At 36.9% G+C, this 23,375-nt stretch overlaps 1 protein-coding gene across 5 annotated transcripts in view; it reads right to left on the bottom strand.

Annotated features, from left to right (window-relative positions):
* Positions 1 to 23,375, bottom strand: part of Bicc1 (BicC family RNA binding protein 1) — a 262,071-nt gene that overhangs the window by 166,891 nt on the left and 71,805 nt on the right. For all 5 annotated transcript variants that reach the window (XM_074078893.1, XM_074078894.1, XM_074078895.1 and 2 more), the window contains exon 2: positions 15,069 to 15,115. In XM_074078893.1, the coding sequence (XP_073934994.1) occupies positions 15,069 to 15,115 (47 nt within the window). The remainder of the gene's footprint in view (positions 1 to 15,068; positions 15,116 to 23,375) is intronic.

Genomic DNA, 23,375 nt, shown 5'->3' with positions numbered 1-23,375 from the left:
TTAAACTTTGAAAGTCACCCTTAATTCTTTTGTGGTGTTCCTCTTTATTCTACTTCATCCTATCAAGATTCATCATTACAATTTCTTTATATCTGCCCCTTTATCTTCCTGTTTGCATACCTCCCCCCAAATCCCAAGCCTTCTTCATCTCAATGGTCCTGTTTAAGTGACTTCCCCAAGCTACCATAGCACTTAGTCATCTAATACACCAGGCCTGTATGACTTACCAGTTGTACCACTAGTATCTACACTGATACCAGTACCTCCACTCATAGTGAGATGACTAACAGGATTATGATCTTAGTATGTCCCATCAGAGGTCTAACACAGGTCCTGCATTCAGAACTCAGTATAAGCTTTCACAACAATAACAACACATGGCTCCCACTACCCAAACCAGTGGGCCAAGAGGCCGTAGAAGGAGGGTTAATGAGAAGTCCTCAAAGAACTTTCATCACTTGATGAAAGTGAAGCACGTGAAGAAGGAAGACAATGCACATCAGAACCAAAATGGCAGGTTCCTGTGGTTGATACATAAAACAGTTCTAAACTGCAGAGGTAGCTGGTGGCTCCTGAAACAAGAAGTTGCTTCAACTTTCTTTTTATCCCATTCTGACAAAGTAGAAGTATTTTTGCTTCCAAAATGAAATTCAGTTTGTCTTAATAATTCTTTACTGGTAACAATCCCCATTCAGCCTTAGCCTTCTCCATCAGTCCTTGACTATTTATCATTCCATAATAAAGGATGAACAATATTTCTAATAGTGGCCAACTGTTGTATTACATTAGAATTTACCACACCACTAACATTTAAAAAAGAAAAAGAAAAATCTCTAATAGGGAAGAAAACATTTTCATTCTACATCACAAAATATAGAAACATACTTAAATTTTTTTAAAAAACAGGGCTAGGGATGTAGCTCAGTGATAGAACACATGCCTAGTATAGGGCAAAGAACTGGGTTTGATCCCCAGCACTAACTAACTAACTAACTAAATAAATAAATAAATAAATAAATGGAAACAAACCAATAAATGAAATATTTTCCCATATAAGAATCAAGAAAGAAGTGTATGTCCAAATAAGAGTTACAACCACTCAACTCTAAACTCAGGCAAGTGCCTGAAGTATTATAGTACTACATGTGGTTTCCAGGCAGTTATAGACAAGGAGTCTCATTCTGTAATAATGGTCCTGAGCTTTCGCTTTACCTCAAAGATGTAAACACTGAAATGGAAAGATCGTCACTGAGGAATTAAATCCTCTCTTCCATTTGTTCAATACTTTACTATTTGTAAAGCACACTGGAGTGCATTATTTCAGCTGAGACTAGCACCAGTTCTATAAGGAATTGTCCCCACTTCTGCAAGAGAACTGAAGATTAACTGCAGTTATGCAAGGGGAACTGGGCTGAAGAGCAGTAAGAGACAAAGATAAATAAGCAGGAAGGAACCAGACTTCCTATGAATGTTCAATGCCACAGGTAGACATTTAGCTTCACTTGGGAGACAATGGAGAGAAGTCAAAGAAATTCTGAGTCTGTTTATAAAAGGGTAACAGTTGTGTTTTAGGAAAGAATTGTGTATTGTGAAAATGTTTATGTTCTCACCTCTATCATGAAGCTCACCAATGAGCTTCTTGGGAATTTCCACTGTATAGATACATCACAACAAGTCCTAACACATAGCTCAGTGAAATAAATGAGTTTCCAAATCATTCACTGACTGGTTAATTCTGTAGACTGACATTCCTACCAAGAAAAAAATCAAGTAATACTGGGAAGTGTTATATATTATATATTCCTGTGATAAATTCATAAAATAACTAGCACATTAAAGGCATGAAGCATTTTATAGGAAAGTCCTCTCTAAAACTCTATGTGACAGCATTTCTCAAGCTTATCTAACTATAGTATTTTTTCATACACTATTTTTTAAAATAGTGCTGAAATAGTACTTTATATACCCTCTTGGAAATCATACCATGGAACACTTAGTTCTAAAAGAAGGAAACTGAAAAGAAAGGTGAATTTGTAATTCACACAAATGCAATAATTATATATAATATATAAGCTATAGTATATAATTATATAACTACTTCACTTTTATCAGCACTAGAGAGCAATATGAATGTTGCACTTATCCACACTCCATTATCAGTGGTTCCTAACCTTGCCTGCAAAGTTGCCTGATGAGATTTGAAAAAATACTGCTGCCCATGCTTTAATTCGAGAACTATTAAGAACTTTAGTTCATTCATCAACAGTTTAAACTTCTTAGACAAGCACTTACTAAAGGTTAAGAGGTACTAAAGGTTTACTTTTGCTAAAATGGTTAATGATGAAATTCAGAAATGGGGAAGACAACATGAATTCCAGTTAAAAATTCAGCTAGACTGGAGGTGTGGCTCAAACTGTAGAGTGCTGTTTTCATGCTTTGCAAGCATGAAACCCTGAGTTCAAATCCCAGTCCCACCAAAAAAAAAAAATTCAGCTAGAAAATCTACCCCTAAAAAACTGCAAATTGGCTATAATATTTATTCTGCATATGGTACTGGATCTCAAATATTCTTGGCCTTCTCTTCTTGGCACTTATTATACTGGTGATCTAATGCTAATACTAGACTATGCTAAACTGATAGCCAATGATTCTAGAAGGGACCCTTTAGTTTTTAAACAAATAGAACTAAATTTTCCATTACTTGCCAAATTTGAATCATCTGTATCCATTTCTCGTAAGCTTTACTTTGATTTCCATAAAACACAGCCAAAAATAAACTGCAAAAGCCAAAACTTTCAACTTTTTTTCCAATAAAATACATTTTTTTAAAACTGCATACCATAGAAGATTCAGAACACAGTTAAATGATGGCAACTGTTTATTTTATAGCCATCATCTTGAACTTGGCAATTGTATTGTCCAAAATGTAATGAAGGTATCACAATAGTGGAAGACTAATGCTTCAAAACCTCGTTAAAAGTTAATCTCCCTGAGAACACACTTACCATCCAAGAAAGTAACACATTTCTTGACAAACAGCACTAACAAAAGAATCCAGGGCTGGAGGTATAGCTTAGTGGTAGAGTGCTTGCCTAGCAATGATTGAGGCTCTGAGTTTAGTCCATCCAAAGCACCACAAAAAAAAAAAAAAAAAGGGTCAGAATTGGCAAAGCAAACTTTATTGCAAAATGTCTGGTCGTCCAGCCTATCACTCTGAATTCTCCTCACCTCTGAGGAGAAGACAATCAGTAGTATAGCTATGATCTCCTGATTTCTTTCTGGATTTCAAATCCTTCCACTTACCCTCTTAACCTTTCACTTAATGAACTTATGAATAATTAACTCAGATTAAATGACATCATTGTATATGCATAAAACTTTTCATCTGCTCTCTGGCTCCCCCTTCCCTCACTCTACCTCTCCAAGGGCACCTCTCAAAATCCTACTCAAATACTTTCTCTTCAGGGAAGCCTTGATTCCTCAGGGTAGAAAAAAGCCACTCCTTCCATTTCTTCTCTTATGAACTCCTCCCACTAGCTGTGAAACTACAGTGTGACACTCTTGAGGACAGACCACAGGGCCACCTTCCCCCGTCCCCCCCCATAGTCCTTTACCTGACACAGTGTCTGGCTCAAAGGAAAGGCAGCAAAAGTGTCATGAATAGGTGTCCTTACTATTACTGTGAAACCCCACATTATCACTAACTCTAATTTCTCCTGACAAGCATCTTGGCCCTTCAGACTGAAACTCCTTGAAAGCTGAATTCACCTCTTCTGTAGTATTCCCCAGGAACCTGGGAAAAATAAGCAGAAGTTTTTGGATTCACAGATGATGAGGAAGGGGGTCACACTGTTAACAGATGACAAGGATACAATGCAAAGTGATAAGTAAAAAAGAAAATATCCATGTTCTCATTAAGTACTGAAAAACACCATTTCCTCAATTTTGCTAATATCTCCCTCTTAAACTACTGGCTGAAGCCAAGAAAAGCTAGGGCTCTCCAAAATTAAGAACCTGGGGAATAAGCCACAAGCTTCTGGAATAGCACCTCCTACTGACTTACTTGTGAATTCGACCATTGTCTTAGCAAAAAGTCACGGGGTGGGGGTGGGGGGAGCAGGAAGCAGTTGTATTTAAGAAAACAATTCCAAACTGAGCTGAAAGTTTTCCTATTCACAGAGGATTAAGGTTTCCTTGTAATTCCAGAGTAAACAGGCACTTGGGAATGAAGCTCTTTTTAATCTTCTTTCAAAAAAGTAACTGATGGTGAATTCAAGAAACTCAAGGAGGAAACAAAGAAGCCTTTCTATATTGTCCTATACTCCCTAGAAAAATTCTCTCATTCCCCACCTAACTTCATTTTGACAATAAGAAGCAGAAAAGTTGAATGACTGGATGATCATCTAGAGTGACAAAAATACTAAAAGTAGTCAAAAGTGTGGAAAGACGTACACTTCTAGACCATTCTGATTTCAAAAGAAAAAAAAAGACAAAGAAATAAAAAAGAAAAGTAATAAAATTTCTTCCTCTACTATTGAAAATGCCAAAAGACCACTCTCTTCAGAAATGGATTTACATCCAAGGAATTCTTTTAAATGCAAAAAAGCCAGTTTAGGACAAGTCACAATTGTCAAACACATAAAATACGAACGTAACATCTGGGATATTTAATTCTAGGATCAAGTTACTTAGAAAACAGGGTAACAAAGTGTTCTCCTTAACCATTATTAAGAAAAACAGAAAATGTTTATATGCAGTACTGACCCCTCTGCATGTTGGCCAGCTACAAACTTCCACAAAAAATTATATATATAATTATACATATATATTATACAATTATATATAATATAGTTATAAATTTATATATAATACTGCAATAATATATAATTTATATATATACATATATATGTGTGTGTATATATAGCTGCCACCAACCAGCTGTCTTATCTTAAAAAAAAAAATCAATCTAAGACTATTTAGGTTACAATATCCTTGTCTAGAAGAGCGAATACCACATCAACATGTGAACTACATGGGTTTTCTATGAGCCCACTTTAAATCTACAAAGTTTAAAGGTCTTTACTACTGTCACTTGAGCCAGATTAAAAAGGCATGATACCAATCCCACCATTTTAAGGGGATGTCACTCTGTTGCTGAGTCCTTTCTCTACAGAGGTACGGAGTAAAGAAAGAAAGTCAAACAGAAGTTCTGAACATGATTCAATATTCAAAGCAGGAGAACTCAAGAGTGAGGCTTTACTCCCTACTTTCATATTCTGGCCACCACAACTTCCAGACGAAGCTAAATCCACACTAAATGTCAGGTCAAGAGCTTAGACTGAGAGACAGCAAATGTGAGCTGTATCTGTGAAGACCTTTACGTCTCAGTCTGAAAGTATCCTCATTTCATGTTATATGACTAACACTGGAGTCAATCTTTCCTTTTCAGTCAGGAGAAAAATGGCAGAAATGTCAATTCTTCACATCCATGGCCAATTCAACAATGCCAGAAGGTTATAGGATGCTTAGGCTCTTCTGGATGATGTCCACACTGTGAATATTACAGCCTCACTATAATTGTATGGGTTAGGCTATATTCAAAGTACCATGCCCAGATACACTACCAAATTTGAAATCAGACACTGATTTTGCTACTAAAAATGAACAGAATGGTGAGAGGTCTGAGAACTAAGTCAAACAATAAATAAAAATCTAAGTAGCTTTAGTCTGGAAAAAAAAAAGGCATAGAGATGTAAAGACCATCTTCACATCCTTTTATAGCTCTAAATGACAAAAAGGGTAAATGAATGAAGGAAAGGGGGAAATTTTCTAAAAACTAGCACCGCCTACAAAATGACCTATTCTGCATGTATCTGAGACTCATTTTTATCTTTAAAACTATTAAAGGTGATATAGAAGGAACTTAAATACTTAATGGGAAATCTAATTTCTTACACTTCTTTCAACAAAAAGTAGCTCATATTCTATGAATTGGAAACAAGTTTTGAATCCATGGGCAACCGCAATCATCATGATATAGATGACTTAACTATATCATCTGATTTCTCCGTAAGGAGATAGTTGATGTTAACCTGGATCATAAAAATAAAAGAGGTTCCTTATGGAAAGCACAGTGAAAAATAAGCTGAGCATAGCAGCGCTCGCCTAAAGCCCCTCCCATTTGGGAAGCTGAAGCAGGAAGACTGCTTGAGCCCAGGAGTTGGAGACCAGCTTAGGCAGCACAGCAAGACTCTTATCACAAAAAGACAAAAATTAATAAAACTTTAAAAAGTAAAAATCAGCCATAATCTTACCAATGAGCTGTTGTTAATTTTCTGGCATATACACAGCACATACATATATACACACAAAATTTGGGTCAAGGTATTTATGTGCCTATATGTATTTTGTATTGATTTTTGTATTTATATACAGCAATCACTTTCTCAAATCATTAAATAGTTACCAAGAAAACACAATTTTTTAATACTTAGATAGTTAGAAATCCAATGTTTGGATATTCCATATTTCAAACATTACATTTTTAAGCACTTAGGTTATTTTAATTTTAATATTGTCACAATGGATATCTTTATACATTGACCTTCAGACACATCTCTGATAATATTCTATGTATATACTAAGAAGGAATTGTCCTTTGCTGCTCTAAGTTAATAAAACAATTTGAATTACATGACTTGAAAACACATAAGTGAATGTATACTCACTCACACACTAGACTACCAAAGCAACTGCAAAGATCCTGTAGTTAAAAATATCTAATTTAATCTTTCATTAAACCATTAGTGTCACTACCTTCAAAAGTGCTTCTGACCTACACGTGTTTACATTTGCATATTATCAGTATAGTTTTTGTTCATCTATACAAGGTAGAAGTAATTTTGGAATTTTCGTATCAATGATAAGGAAGTTTGTGTGTCAAGATCTTTCAATTAAGGGCAACACTGACAACAGAAGGAATTAGGGTGAGCATTTAATCCATGCAGAGAGAGCATTTTACAAAATTATAAGCCTTTTTTAAACTAACGTCAATAAATCCCTTCAATAAGCGTTTCCATGGTAATTGAGTCCTGTCTTGTGACCCTTCTTTTAAAAATCATTTTTATGAATTCAGTTGGCTTTTCTATATAAACTAATGCTTGAGTTTTATTTCATGAAATCATTTTGATCAATAATGACTAAACCATCATGAGATGTTGACTTAAAATTATTATTCACATAAAAAAATCTTACCAGTAATTAGGTTACAATCATTACCATTAAAACACACACTTTAAAAGAATCTCAATGACATTTCTTGCTTTCATAGTTCCAGAAAGAAGAATAAAACAGGGAATGTGGTTTTCATAAAGCCACTGCGTGCAATGACTGCCAAAATAAAAGCCCAGCACACGCCATCACAGAGAACACTCCATCCAACTGAGAATGCAGACTCAACACCTGCATGTCCTGTGTCTAAATGCACACTGAACAGAAACAGGAAGAGCAGAAGAATGAATGTGGAGCATGTCACTTCATTTTTTTCTTAATCCTTTCTCATTAATCCTTTTCTACTAAGTCTCTCAATAGAAGATGTGCAGCAGGTTTTAAGATTGTAAGATATAAATATAAGATTGAATCTTAACCATAACAACTATATAGAAAATGATCAGACAACCTTGGGGAGAGAATCCTTTTTTCTAAGTCTTATAGGTGGCCAGTTATTGCTATCAAGACAGCAGTGCCAGCCAGGAGTATAGGCTCATGCTGACCAGGGAGGCAGAGATCTGGAAGATCACTGTGAGCTCAAGACCAACCCTGGCAAAAAAGTCAGCAAGACCCCATCTCCACCAATAAAATACTGGCTCTGGTGGTGTGTGCCTATCATCCCAGAAATACAGGAAGCATAAATCGGAGGATCGCAGTTCATGCTGGCCCAAGCAAAAATGTGAGAACCTATCTAAAATATAACCTAAGAGAAAGGTCTGGGGTATAGCTCAGATGGTAAAACACCTGCCTAGCAAGTACAAGGCCCTGAGTTCAAACCTCAGTAGTGTCCACCCCCCAAAAAAACAAACAAAAAGAGTAGTGTGACACTATTGTGATCACAGTTTCTCTCATTAAGATATTCTCAGGGTTGTAACACGGTGACTAGCAGTAAGAACTCAATGTCCCTGCAGGTCAGCTTTGGGCCTAAGTGTTTACTAGTGATAACATCCACTGGTGAGTCTTTACTCAAGTGTGGGACTAACACTGCAATGCCAGAAAGCCTTCTCAAACCACTATCACATCAAATACTCTCCACTGTGAATCCTTCTGTAAATGTGAATTTGAACCAAGTCAATGTATTACCTATTAAAACAAAACTAAAATTAAAGCTTTACAATATCCTAATTTTATTTAAATCTATTTTGACTTTTTACGTTTAGCGTGAAGACTCAAAGTTACTAAAAGTACATTCATGATTTTTAGTTGACTGAATCTTTTTTTTTTTTTTACTTTTTGTGCTGGGTGGGGGTACATTGTGAGATTTACAACAGTTCTTACAATGTATCAAATATATCATACTTGAATTCACCCCCTCCACTCCTTTATATCCTGCTCCTCCCATTCCTGGAATAGTTTCAGCAGGTATCATTTTTACATTAACATACATGCATACACAGTATTTGCACCATATTCACCCTCCAAACCCTTTCCCCACCCCACCCCCACTGGTACCAACCCCCCCACCTCCCGCTGGGCAGAACCTGTTCTGCCCTCCTGTTCTCTGATTTTGTAGCATAAAAAAAATGACACATTTGCTTGTTTAACTTAGGTACACAGGGAGTTTTCTTAGGACATTTCCATGAATATATGTATTATAACCTGAATTGGTTTATCTATATTTTTTCCTTCATTCTACCTTAGTCCCTTTCTTATGGTGGTTTCAGCCAGTTTAAAAATTCGATATTCATTCTGTATAGAGTGTACATCAATCATATTCACCTTCTTAATTTCTTTCTTTTACCCTACCCCTCTTGTATGTGACCTCCCATTAGTGTGATCTGTTTTTCATAATATTGCTGTATTTGTATTAGGTCTACATTCTACATATGAGAGAAAACGTGGCTTTTGACCTTCTGAACCTGGCTAACTTCACTTAAGATGATATTCTCCAATTCCACCCATTTATCTGCAAATGACAAAATTTCATTCTTCTTTGTGGCTGAATAAAATTCCATTGTATATAAATACCACATTTTCTTAATCCATTTATCAGTAGTGGGGCATCTTGGCTGTTTCCATAGCTTAACTATTGTGAGTAATGCTGCAATAAACAGGGGTGTACAGGAGCCTTTGTTGTAACCTGACTTTACATTCCTTCGAATAGATCCCTAAATATCGCTGGATCATATGACAGTTCCATTTTTAATGTTTGAGGAGCCTCCATATTGTTTTCCACAATGGTCGTATTAATTTACATTCCCACCAGCAGTGTATGAGGGTTCCTCTTTCCCCACAACCTCACCAACATTTGTTGGTGGTGGTGTTCTTGATGGTAGCCATTCTAACAGGAGTGAGGTGGAATCTTAAAGTGATTTTGATTTGCATTTCCTTCATGGCCAGGGATGGTAAGCACTTTTTCATGTGTTTTTTAGCCATCTGGACTTCTTTCTTTGAAAAAGCTCTGTTCAGTTCATGTGCCCATTTCTTCATTGGGTCATTGATTTTTGGGGAGTTTAGTTTTTTGAGCTACCTGTATATTCTAGTTATCAGTCCCTTGTCTGATGTACAGCTGGTAAAGATTTTCTCCCATTTTGTGGGTAGCCTCTTCAATTTAGAAACAATTTCTTTGTTGTGCAGAAGCTTGAATCCACTTTTAAATAATTAAAAAACATTTACTGCTATAATTATAGGAACATGATTCACTCAACACACACAAAATAATGATGAGTGGAGAAAACAGAAGTAATTTAGGACTTCTGCCACCCCTCTAATAAAAAGATTCAAGTTGTCCCCATCTCAGACCACCTATCCTACACATTTCGAATTACAGATGGATCCCAATTTTCCTTGCAGCAATTTTCCAAAGAAGGCCACCCTTGCTACTTTCTAGTTTCAAAACACCAAAAGTACTGTTTGCCTAAAAAGCATGAATTTGAGACTGATAAATATATATCACATAATCCACCAAACATTATCTTGTTTATATTAGGCATACTGTTAGCCCTTGTAACAAAGTTTTCCAAAGAAACAGCCAATATGTTTAACAGTAAAAAATATTCCTTCATGTAAAGTATGTTATGTGTTGGGGGAGGGGGACCTTTACACAGTTTAATGCAGAGAAAAACCTGGCTTTCATCCACTATGATACTCACTGGATTTTGTCTTCTTCAGCCATCAGGACTACATATTGCTAAAGCATTTGGCTGTGATGAGTCACGCTTGTAATGCAATCACTGTACCCATCTCCACCTTATATACTGTCACACATTTTTCCCCTCCAAGACCTGATCATAATCATTTTCATAAGAGGAAAGAAAAAAGGAGTGATTAAAAGGAAACAGGACAGACAGTGAGTAAGCCATGAACAACTGCCCAAAAAAACCCTGGAAGATCAGTTCCATGTGTTTCAATTATGCAGAGTTGCCATACAAGTGGACAAAGAACTAAAGAGAATACTGATAAAGTTGTATTCATTCCTCTCTCTTTTAAGTGTAGACAGGGCCAAAGAATAAGAAGTAAAGTACTGGAGAATATTAAAAATCATTTTAATATCAATATATATATTTATATGAAAAGACTAAAGGTATATAAACAGTTCTTTCAAAGTAACCTATGAGATTACATATTACTTTTTTCCCTCTTTTATGTTAATTATACATTCATTCTAGATAATTTAGAAATGACTTGTAATAAGAAAAATGCCAAACAGTATAAATGACTAGGCAGTTAAAATCTATAGATCAAACTGAATATCCAAATGTGATAAATAACATTTACATTTTAGTAAATTTTTCTATAGAATCATTTCCTCCATTAAAAAGTGATATAGGCTGAACTATGTCCTCTAAAAATCTGTACGTTGAAGTTCTAACCCAGGAGCTCAGAATGTGCCCTTGTTTGGAAACAGAGTCATTGCAGATGTAACAGGTTAAGATGAGACCACACCTAATCCAGTATGACTGGTGTCCTTACGAAAAGGGAAAATTGGACACAGAAATACAAAGACAGGTAGAATGCCACAATGATGAAGGCTGAGGTCTGAAAGGTGCTTCTATAAGCCAAGGAACACCAAAGATGACCGGCAAATAACCAGAAGAGAAGCACGGAACAGGTTCATCTCTCACAGTCCTCAGAAGCTTGGTCCCTGTAGGCATCTTGACCTTGCATTGCTAGTCTCCAGAACTGCAGGACAGTAAATTGCTCACTGTTAAGCTACTCAGTTTGTGGTGTGGCAGCCTTAACAAACTAACATAAAATGTTTCAAAGTATAACATGTAAAGACATTACACTTACACTCTGCCCACATAACATTGTTTTCCTTGCAATCTGGCTTTTGGGGGATGATGATTACAAAATCAATGGGTTTTTTCTCCAAATATTCCAGCTCCTGCCTCCCTCTTCTTACTGCAGTCAGGTTTTCTCTAATGGAAATGTGAGAGCATGTGACATATCCCACAACAGGCCTAGACCTTAAGACCAAGACATGCGTCTCCTCACTACTCTCACCCTTTCATGCTTGGATGTGTTAGTGACTAACTTTGATCTGGAGAGGGGGTCCATGCTTTAAGGAACAGTCCAGCCATGTCACAGAAGGAACCTGGCTCTTTAAGCTACTACTAAACTAGAATGCTTTCCCTAGAATGTTACAGGCCAATAAAACAAAAGGCTATTCTTCAAGCCACTAATTGCTGGGTCTCTCTGCTATAACTGCTTACTTAGCCTTTTACCCTAACAGAGTGTCAGGAACATAAAGCATTCCAACCACGTTCAGTAAAACAACGTACAGAAAACCAGGAAGATCTCTGGAAGAACCAATAATTTTGACTCTGGAAGAAATTCAGTATGTAGGAAGATGAAGTTACTAGTATAACTTCAAATTTAAGACAATACATTTGACAATCTTACTTAAATTTATACTCTTTGTGAAAATGAACTAATTCTTATTCTGAATGATGTATTTAATCTTTTTCTAATTTGGAAAGATGAAAATAATTACTTTAGCTAAATTTAGTGTAATTTAATTAGTATAATCATATCGGTATGACTTTCATATATATTTTATGGTACAAAAAACAAAGTAGCATATAAATGTCTCATGCTTCTCTAATCCTCACCTCAGGGAGAGCCACTATGAAGTAGAGGAAGGACCCCTTCAGACTTGAAAAATGTTTTTGAAATCATTAAGAGTATTTGAACTTGAAACCCATCTACAGAGAAGCCACCCAACCCCACAGTAGAGGGAAATGAACCCAGAGCCTTATGCTCGCTACCACTTAAGCTATGCCCTTACCCCTAAAGAGTGGTTTTAATTTTTGTTTAGCATATAATCCCAGAGCCAAGATCAAAAAACATTCCAATAATAAGCATACAGGTCCTTCATACTTGCATTACTCTAGGAGGAGTAAGCATTTCTTCAAAACTCTTCTGAGTATCAATGTGGCCTATTTCTTCTTACCTGTTTGCCAAAATGTCATTATGTGAAACTAGAATATGTGTAACTAGACAAAAGTTCCCGGAGGACAATTTGATTCTTCTCCATCACATTATTCTATTGCAGATGAACCAGAATATCTATTTCCGTCCAATTAAAACACTGAACCCTGCTCCACTGGAACCTGAGATGTTTGCCTTTTATTAAGTTGGTTTTTTTCCAGGATGAATATGCAAATGCTATATGGGCACCTGTCTATTAAGAAGACACTTTCTGTTGACCCAAAGAATATGAGGAGATAAAAATTATTCCCATTTAAATATTCAGAGACCTAATTAATCTGGGACCAAGGATAGAATCTGCAATTCCAATTTATAGTTTGTGGGATGTACATGAGTTCCTGGATTCAAACATGTGTTTCCACTTAAGCTGCTGGAATGTATATATGGCTCCACAAAGGGTGATAAATACTAGCAAATCTTCTAAGAATGAAACTCCTTTATGACCATATATACTGTGTTTTGGCTCAGCTTTTCAAATGTCTGAATCACACAAAACTAAATTGTGTGCCTTTTACACATATCTGTGAGTTAAAAAGGAACAGTGAAGAAAATCCTTCCACAGAGAGCATCTATTTGTACCATACCAGCCAACTAGGGGCAGATCTATGATTCCTGCTATTTGTCTTCTCTTGTCTTTGTTGGCAAGACTGCCCCAACTAAACTTTCAGTATTAAGTATGGGTTGGATACTAACTGGTATCCAATAATGCCACGTCAGGGGCTTCAAACACAGTATGTAAACTTCTGGTGCAGAAGCCTAAAGTAGAGGTAGAGAACTGGTGGTGTGGCACATTCTATTTGGTCGGCACAGTACAGCACAGCACAATCCATTATTTTAATTTAAATCCTTTTAGGGAGGATTTCCTCATGCAAGGAAGGCTCTTCATCATAAAGGATGGTGTACCTCATCTAACACTATGAAACCCTCACATGTCTTATGCCAGCCAAATGTCTGAATTGTAGTGACACATGAATTCACACACCTTGGAGCCTTCCTACACTGCTTCTTTGCCTAGAATGTCCTTCCCAGCCCACTCAACCTTATTCTTTACATGGTTAACTTCAATCTTCTAGAGCTATCAACCTTGGGGCTGGTGGAGGGTTCAAATGGTACAGTATCTGCCTTGCAAGCATGAGGCCCTGAGTTCAAACCCCAGTACTGCCAAAAAACATTTTTTAAAGAAACCCTGGCTAACCTCTTAAAATCTCAAATCCCAAAAAAGGGCTTAATTCTCTTTGGCCCAGACTCTCCTGCTGTCTATTTATGTGACTTGCATCACCAGACATCACATATTCCTTTAGAGCAGGAAATCTGCCCAGCTCATTTTGGTCTCTGCAGTGTGCAACACATAGCAGATGGTAAATAAATATTTCAAAATGAAGAAATGACAATGTAAGTATCAGTTCTGACAATATTTGCTTTTAGTATCCTTGAAAGGAAATGCAGATGAATGACAAATTTGACAAAAAATAAAAATTAGGTCACAGAAAGAAAGTGAATGCAGACAATTTTAGGTGCCACATGGGGGTATCCCCTTGACACCACTCTCAAGTGTTACTTAACCCCATGTATAAATCACTGTTTCCTTTCCTCTATCAGACTTGTGTAACAGCTTTTCTGTATGTGCTCTCCAGATTGCAACACAAGGACATACATACAATAAACCCAACTAAACAAAAGAAGGTGAATTCATGCCAATCTTTTCAAAATGAAAGCGTTCTCCCATTGTATAAAACACTCAGTTTGAAAAACAGAGCTAGAATCCATCAACTACCCTTCATTTATCATGTCTTGTAATAATTTTCAATCAGCTCCTGCTGCTCTTTTCCCTTGCTACATATGACTAGCCCAATCAGTCTCACTTTTAAGGTTAGAACTTTCAGGAGGCAGCAGGGACAGAATGGGCATGGTGACTGATCATGAGCAAGTATGTCCATAGAAGCACCTTTCATGAATTATGCCACCTTGCCCATAGTGATGCCTACCAGAAAAAAGGAAAACTATAAGGAATTCCTCTCCAACTCCTAGGTCAAACATGTTTGGGGAAGGAGGAGAGGGGGAACAGTAACAGAAGATAATCAGAACAGCACAGTGTTGAGTTTGGTGTGAGGCATTAATCTGGCAGCCTTCACTGCCTCCTCGTGTTCAAAGAAACCCTTCCGTTGACTTACCATGGAAGGAGCCTTGTGTCATGGTCAAGTCCCATGCAGTATCCCTTCTTTACCTGCCTGCACTGTTTCCAGGTAAATGACTGAAGCTTACGCTCCTTTGTATGGAAAGGGAGTGCTCAAGGATGTCTAGTGTAACTGTTGAGACAGGGATGTCTCCCTTACTTATCCCCAAGGCAAGAATAAAATGCAACTTACCTTTTGAAAAAAGTCTTCCCCACTTCTGCCTTTTCCTTCAGCTGCAGCTGTAAATAAAAATGTATACATTTAAAATATTTTCATTTTTTCAATTTGTGTATTCAAAGAACTCTTGAATATCAGAACTGAGAGTACAAAGGTTAAAATAATGCCATCCTTGCAACCCCAAAGCTCAGTGCCTCATCTGGGATCCACAGTTGATAATTAAATATAATACCTATCAATTACACATTTAGATTATGTGAAGACTCTGAAAAGCTCAGAAGTGTCTATTTCCACACTGGGATGAATGTGAGCCCATCCTTTCATAGAAAAGGAACAACATGAACAAATGTAATGACCAAAGTCACCGGCTACAGTGCTCCACACACTTCCTACCCATAATTGATCCCAGGCACAAGGTTGCCCCATCAAGAGGTGACTCATCCAACACGGCCTACTTCTGAGCTAGTTCAAGTTTGTGCTTTACAATGACCACATAATCTATTTGGATTTCAGTTGCCTTAATGCATTCCTTCATTCACATATATGAAACAGCATAGGAAACAGTAATAATAATAGTAAAGGTAGTAGCCAAGAATAAAGAGATTATTTATAAGGTTATTACATGGGAGATTAATTAAAAGGTTATTACATTTAAATATTTTTATATCTGAATGACAGCCTGTATATACAAGATGAAACAAATTCTTCACCTATCCTTTAAAATGTCTTGTGGTTCCGTGGACATTTTTTATTCATTTGTGATTATGGTCGGAGAGGCTGACTTGAGGGAGAGAAGGGACAAAAAGCCAGTAGCATTTTGTTTGCAATAGCTTCAGTCTGCATCCTTCTGACAATAAATACCAAACAGGACTCTGATTTTGGTGTAAGGTTTAACAGTAATTAACTGCAGAAGTTACTCCCTGGCAAATACTAGGAAAGAGGCTGCAGCAAGAACTACAAACTGAAGTCTAGAAGACATTGTAACGCAATACCTGCCGGGCAAAGCTGCAGCAGGGCACGTGGATGGAGGGTAGTATGCACTTTTTCATGCACATGCACACATATGTGCACACAGCACTTGTTTAAATGATTAAAGAGCCAAGAAGTATGGGAGATCAATCACTTAAGAATCATACTTGTCACTTAGCAAGTTTTGACAAGTCCCTACTATGAATCTGATGTGATATTAGGTAGAGAATTCAAAACCCAAAGAAATTCTCTGTATCTTCAAAGAAGTAGCAAATACTAAAATTTAAATTCTTTTTTAAGTCAAATCAAATTTCACAGCTAAATATAAAATGCCTTCTACAATTGTGTAGAAAATGCAAACTTTTTAATCAAAACATTTTCATCAAACAGTAAAGCACAGAGCGCATGTTTCTGGAATTTCCAAGAACAGTTTAAAAAGGAAAAGAATAAGGCGTTGTATTCTAATGTGTGGCAGAGCTGAATAATGACCCGCCAAAGATGTCCATGTGCTAATCTCTGGGACCTGTAAATATGTTACTTCCATAGCAAAAAGGATCTTGAGATTGGAAGATAGCCCCAAATTATCCCAAATTATCATACATTTATGGTAAGGAAGGAGGAGGGTCAGAGTACAAGGTGACTTATGACAATAAAGGAGGTGGAGAAGAAGGCAGATGACCACAAAGCAGAGATCAGAAAGGAACAAGATTTAGAGACAGAGGAATATAAGTAGCCTCCAGAACTGGAAATGTCAAACAAATGCATTATCTCCTCCAGTCCCAGGAGGCAGCAGGGCCCTGCTAAACACTTCAACCTCAGCCGACTGAATGAAATCCACTTCAGACTTCCAACCTCCAGAACCAAAAGATAATAAATTCACATGGTAAGCCACTAGACGTTTGGTAATTTGTTACAGCAGCAAAAGGAGCTAATCCATAATGTCAATACTGTTTTAATTTTATTTTTGCATAAATTCCACATAATCAGCAGCAGGAACTGAACACAGACACTGATCTGAGCCATCTGAATCATATATCTCCTCAAATAAATTCTTTGTGGTTTACCCTATGATTTTCCCTATCTAACTTGGAAATATATCAATATTAAAGCTTCAAAAAAAAAGGACCATAAAAGCAAAGCTGAACTTCTAAACAAACCAGCAAATGTGATTGACTCCAATGGAAAGCCACTCCCAGCAAGATAAAAAGTCAATGTCCAAACCTACTGACACAAACCTGATAATAAGTGCCCTGGGGATACTTCCACTCAGCCAACTCTCTGGCTGTGTTTGACCAAGGTTAAAAATAGCTAAATGAGGCTGTACTCAATGACACCTACAGTTACTTGGCAATGAAACTAGCAGACGAAACCATGAAAATTTGATTAAAAAAAAAAATCTAGTGACATCAGGGAAACCTTTTTTAAAAAAGAAATTTTTAGAATCAAAGATATTTTCCAAGGTCTATCGTGCAAAGTGGATAATCACCCTTTCATCCCTCCTTCCCAACTTAGGATTCATCAGTTTCAACTCCATGACACAATTACATTCCGTTACAGAAACTTCCTTAAGGTCACTTATTTTGCTCATGCAAAATCATCATGTCACAACCTCAAAATGTTCTTGCATTCTCTCTATCCACCAAAATACTAGAGACCTCACAGAATGGCCCTTTAATCACAAGATGAATAAAAAGGGGGAAATTTCTTTAGTTAGATCCAAACTATAATTAACAATGTAGTAGGAAAAAAGCACTAAAACTTAACCAGAAACCCACACCTTCAGCAAGCTTGTGATCTGAAAAATAGCAAGTGGGGAAATGGAAATAACACATTTATTGGTTAAAAAAAAAAAATCTTGCCCTTTTTACTCCAAGTGTGTAGATACAGCAGTCCCCCTTATCTGTAAGGCATCTGTTCCAAGACCCCCAGTGTATGCCTGAAATTGTAGATACTACCAAATCCTGTACGTACTAAGTTTTTTCCTATACATACTTAGCTATGATAAAGTTTAGTTTATAAATTAAGCACAATAAGAGATTAACAATAGTAAAATAGAACAATTATACTATACTAAAAATTATTACAGTGAATATCATCTCTCTCTCAAAATCCTATTGTACTATGGTCATGCTTCTTGTTATGGCATGAGCTGATACAACACCTATATGAGAAAATGAAGTAAGGTGAATGATGCAAATATTGTGAAGTAGCATTAGGTTGTTACATATGGGTTACTTGAGTGCAAGCACTGTGAAACTGTGACAGGTGATCTGATAACTGAGATCGCGGCTAAGTGATAACAAGAGGGTAATGTATACAATGTGGATACACTAGTCAAACATCTGATTCATATCCCAAGGAGGATAAAGTGGACTACAATTAGATTTCATCACATTCTTCAGACTGACATACAATTTAAAAGTTAAAAATTACCTATTTCTGGAATTTCCATTTAGTATTTTCAGACCACAGTTGATCATAGGTAACTGAAACCACAAAGGAAGACTACTATACAAAAAACTTCAGATCTAAGTCTGATTTTCTTTAAATTCTGATGTTTCTATTTCCCAAGCTCCTGAGTCCCCTGAAAAAAGACCCTAGTTGGGTTCTTGGTTAAACCCTTGTCTCCGATGCCAGCTATGGTTAGTTACAGTCCCTGCACCTCCTAGAAAACATCCTTACTTCATCCCCACATTGCTGGGTCTCCTGAAGGACTCTTACAAACTCCAAGATGCAAACTGGTCAAGGTCACAGAGACGCACCAAGGGAAGGCAACATGTCAAAAGACTTCTCATCCCTCAAACAAGGATCCTTCTGCACCCAAATCTGAGATATAAATTCTGAATTCCTCAAAATGGAAATATAAATTCATCCCAAGAAGTGACAGTTGGTGGGTTGGGGATTTTAGGTCATTGCAATATAAACTTAGATATTTTAAATGTTAATTTACAGATCTAGAAAAGAAAAGAGAGAAAGCTCACTATTTTCTTCCACAAATATTTGGGTTCTGTGCCAACGGACAGAAATAGGCAAGTCCCTACCCCCATTCAACTTACAGCCCTGACATGCATCATATGCAAAGCCACCCAATCAGTGAGAAAAAGCCAAAGTTCAAATTCAGCTCTACTGACAGGGTTCCCAGAGAGTTCTTCATAGTCACAACCACATCCAAATTAAACTTATTATAAGTTAAACTTAGCTATTCTTGTTCTGGACAAAGCACTAAAGACCTAGTCATTTTACACAACACAACAGGAGAGCTGTACAGCTACTGAGACCTGAAGAACTAAAGGTTCTCCCAGGGAAGACTCCAGGGAAGTCTCCTAGGGAGACTTGGGTTGCAAGGATAAATATGAGGTATGATAATCTCTTGACCCAAATCGTTTCATTATGTTTGGACAGTGAAATGCTGCCTGTGAAAAAGCCAAACTACACTCTATACTGGCATGCCTTGACCTTTGAAGTCTGATATATATTCTGCGGTAAAACAGTTCTATTGAGTGCTCAAAATCTTGTATGCTAAGACTCCCTCATCTTTTTTATTCACAATAACATGAACACACACAATGATTTGGCAAGGTTTCTTAAAACTGTCTTTACAATATGACTTTTGCCTGATGTTCCAAAGTTTATCCACTTGAACGTAAAAACCTTGGATTGTTCCTGCCGATGAAATCGACTATCTTTATTTTCACAACCCAGAGCCCCAGAAACTGCTTCAATACTACTGAAACATGGCTGGCCAGATATGCAGGTAAAGCATTTCATATTTTAAGCTGAACAATCCGTTTTTTATGTTTATTATAATTTCTCCAGTGCTTTGCCATATTTTATTTCATATTTTTGCTTCACAAGAAATACGGGTTAGCAAAGCCACTGCCAATAAAAACGGCAGAAGTTGAAACAGGTGTAAACTATTACAGTAACCACACCCCCCCTTACAGACACATAAAGTTAATTACTGAATTAAAGGAGGAGCTCCATTTTAAATTCTTCCCAGGGCACATGGAAACATCTGTTTAAGTATACTTTTCACTTTGAAATGTTTTCCTATTAGAATATCTAATGCTTTACGGACCTAAATGTAAAAACACAAAGTTGATATACTTCATATTTAAAACATAGCGTGGAATATCTTTAAACATTACCTTGACAAACAATGGGTTTTCCCCCTCATGGAATTTGGGTAAGAAAAAGCAAATTCAAATTATAAGTAATAATTGAGAATAATTCTTTACACCTGCAAAGATTCTGGGCATTTCTCTTAATTTTTAACAAACATAATGATAGCACATTTGCAACGAAGAAGGCTGCTGAATCTTTAGGTCACCTGACAGACAACTGAAGCCATCAAGTAGCCTGAGTCTCCCACAAAATACTTTAAATGCAAAACAATCAGTTATTTTATCAATTTAATCCATATGCTAACAGAGCAATGTCATGTATTTTATTCTGTGAATTAACTGTTTCAGGAAACTTTCTGACAGCTTGGCCAGTTCTATGGAAAGGGTGCCTGATAAAAGCTGCAGCAGACGTACTTTCTGATCTCTTAGAGACACTTCACGCGCTCGGGAGTTACAGCCTGCCCAGTGGGCTGCCTGTCGGGAAAGCTCCAAGAACTGAATGAGAAAAGAGCACATCTTAAACCTACTTTTAAAGTCTCTTCCACTTCTCCATTAAGTTAACATTTATTTTTAAATTTCAGCAATGAAACGGACCATCTGAACACTGTATATCATAGTCAGTGTGAAGATTTTCAGACTCTTTCCCAAAACTTCTTACCTGATACCCAAAGCTCACTGTAATCAAATCCACCTTACCTGAAAAGAATTTTGTGAGCCTACTGAGTGTAAAAGTATAAAAGAAATAAACAAAACTAAATATAGTTTTTATTTTAATGGTGGCTGGATTTAAAGAGAATGTTTTCTTCCCTTTAATTTTTTAAATGCTATTTTACTTTTACAGTTAAATTTCATGGTCAAAATGCAACAGTGACTACTCAGGAGATGGAAAGTGAGAGGACTGCAGTTTGAGGTCAGCCTAGGCAAAAAGTTAGCAAGACCCCGTCTCAGCCAACAAGCTGGGTATGGAGGTATATGCCTGCAATCCCAGCTACACAGGAGTCATAGGTAAGAGGATCACAGTCCTAAACCAGCACTAGGCAAAAACAGGAGACTCTAACAGAAAAAGAATTAAAAGCAAAACTGGGCTGAGGAGGCATGGTTCAAGTGGTACAGCACCTGCCGAGCCAGCACAGGACACTGAGTTCAAACCTCAGTACCACCAAAACAAAACAAAAAGCAACAGTGAGTTGAGCTTTTTAAGTAGAAGACAAAATGTACAGAAAGACATCAATTCTGTATAAAATATGAATGTGCATATACAAATACAAACATAAGTACACATTCATCTACATATATAGATATTATATACTGTGTATATGTTAGGAAAAAATTTACTGCAAGAATAAACCTCAAAATACTAATGGTAGCTATTTGAGTAGTAGAATTACTGGGTCACTTATCATTTTCTTCTTTGTATTTTTCAGTTAGTAACATTTTCATATCCTCCCCCCCATCTAAGAGTAAGCTACCTCATTATTGTTACTGGTTTGTCACAGAGTCATTTTCAGTCCACAGAGTCGAAAGCAATCTAGTAAAAGTACTGGAGTCAAATGTGGGTGTAAACTACCTACAGATACAGAATGAACAATGCAGTATCAGTGATGGATGGTGGGCAGTCTGTAGTATCATACCAGATAGAGATCCCTGGCCCTCAATGGCTAGCACTCTCTAGATGTAAATACTGATTGTGTATATCTCTGAGTGGAGTAGTTTTAACAACTTAACACCTACAGAAAACAACGTCACAGTTGAAAACATCAAACAAATCTAATGTTTGGAAAACCTCTGTGATTCATAACCAGACTCAAAAGAAGACAGAAATAGAAACTTGCTCTTCAAAATACAAGTACCAAAAAGAGAAAAATGTGTACGTACACATTTCCAATTAAAAACTTTTTAAAAGGGCCAATTACACTTAAAGTCAGATCAAAGGCAACATGGAATAAAACAGATAGCACCTTACCTTATAAATACTACATTCTGAAAGGACTGTACGTCCAGAAGTGTAAGGGGAAAAAGATGAATTATCCATGCCCATTTAAGCTAAGAGCATGGCCATCCCCTGAACTACACAAGTAACTATGATACCTTTGAAGCTGTTTTTAAAATTGCACTTCCTACCAAACATGTTGATGAAACTAATAAAAATTAAAGACTGTGACAGGGCTTTTGGATGGGACCACTGTCGTGTCTATAAGGCAGTGTAGACTACACTCCTAAAATACACATGGCAGTGGAGCTTCTCCAGGCATCAACTCTCAGGGCAACAAAACCCCACAGAATTCCAGTGCAGAACTCCATCTAAACAGTGACAGCCCTGCCACACTCAGGGCACAGTGGCAAACTATCCAAGGCCAGAGTTCTCTTCAGTCTATGGGGTCTTAATAGTTAAGAAAGCATCCACTGCTGTCAAATGTAGGAAAGCAGATCTCCACAAAAATCTGAGAATGTTAAATTACATTATTCACTGCTTTCAGCAAAGTTCAACTTCAACTCCTCCAGTAACTGGCTAAGAGTAGATTTGGACTTCCTATTTACTGGCCCCACAATGAAGACTTCCTGTGGAGTACTCATGCTAACTCATACAAATGGAATTTCAGTTCAAGTGATTAACAGCAACCTTGACCATGTCAAATATCTTGCTTTCAGACTCTACTTCTCACATAAGCAAACCCTGAAGCATCATTTAGCTTGGCCTGAGTCTCTAACACTATTGGACAACTTTGGATATTTGTAAAATATCAGTTTGAAAAAAAAAAAACAACAGTCCTAATTAAGCTAATCAACACTCTTAATCAAATGCTAAAGGACACTCATGGCCTATAGATAGTTTAACAGAATTATAAATATTTAATACACCACAGTGAGCTGATGCAAACCTTCCTATAGAGCCATGCCATCTAATACGAAGCCACTGACCACATGTGGCTAGTCTGAGATCAGACATGCGCTAAGTGTAAAACACGCACTGGATTTTCAAGACTTAGTGAAAAAAAAAAAAAAAGGAAAAATGTCATTAACTTTTTGACTATATGTTGAAATGGTATTACTTTCATATATTGGGTTAAATGAAGATAATTATTAAAACTAATCTCACCTGTTTCATTCTTACTGTTCTTAATGTGGCCATAAATTCCATTTGTGGCTCACATTACATTTCCATTGTACAGCACTGCTTATGTTTCTGTTTTCCAAGAAGAAACGAAAAGATTCAAGTAGAAAGCACAGC

Source organism: Castor canadensis, chromosome 7 (assembly GCF_047511655.1).
Source record: "Castor canadensis chromosome 7, mCasCan1.hap1v2, whole genome shotgun sequence".
Lineage (NCBI taxonomy): Eukaryota > Metazoa > Chordata > Mammalia > Rodentia > Castoridae > Castor > Castor canadensis.
Note: the sequence above shows the minus strand (reverse complement) of the source record. Positions and strands in the feature narration are given on the sequence as shown.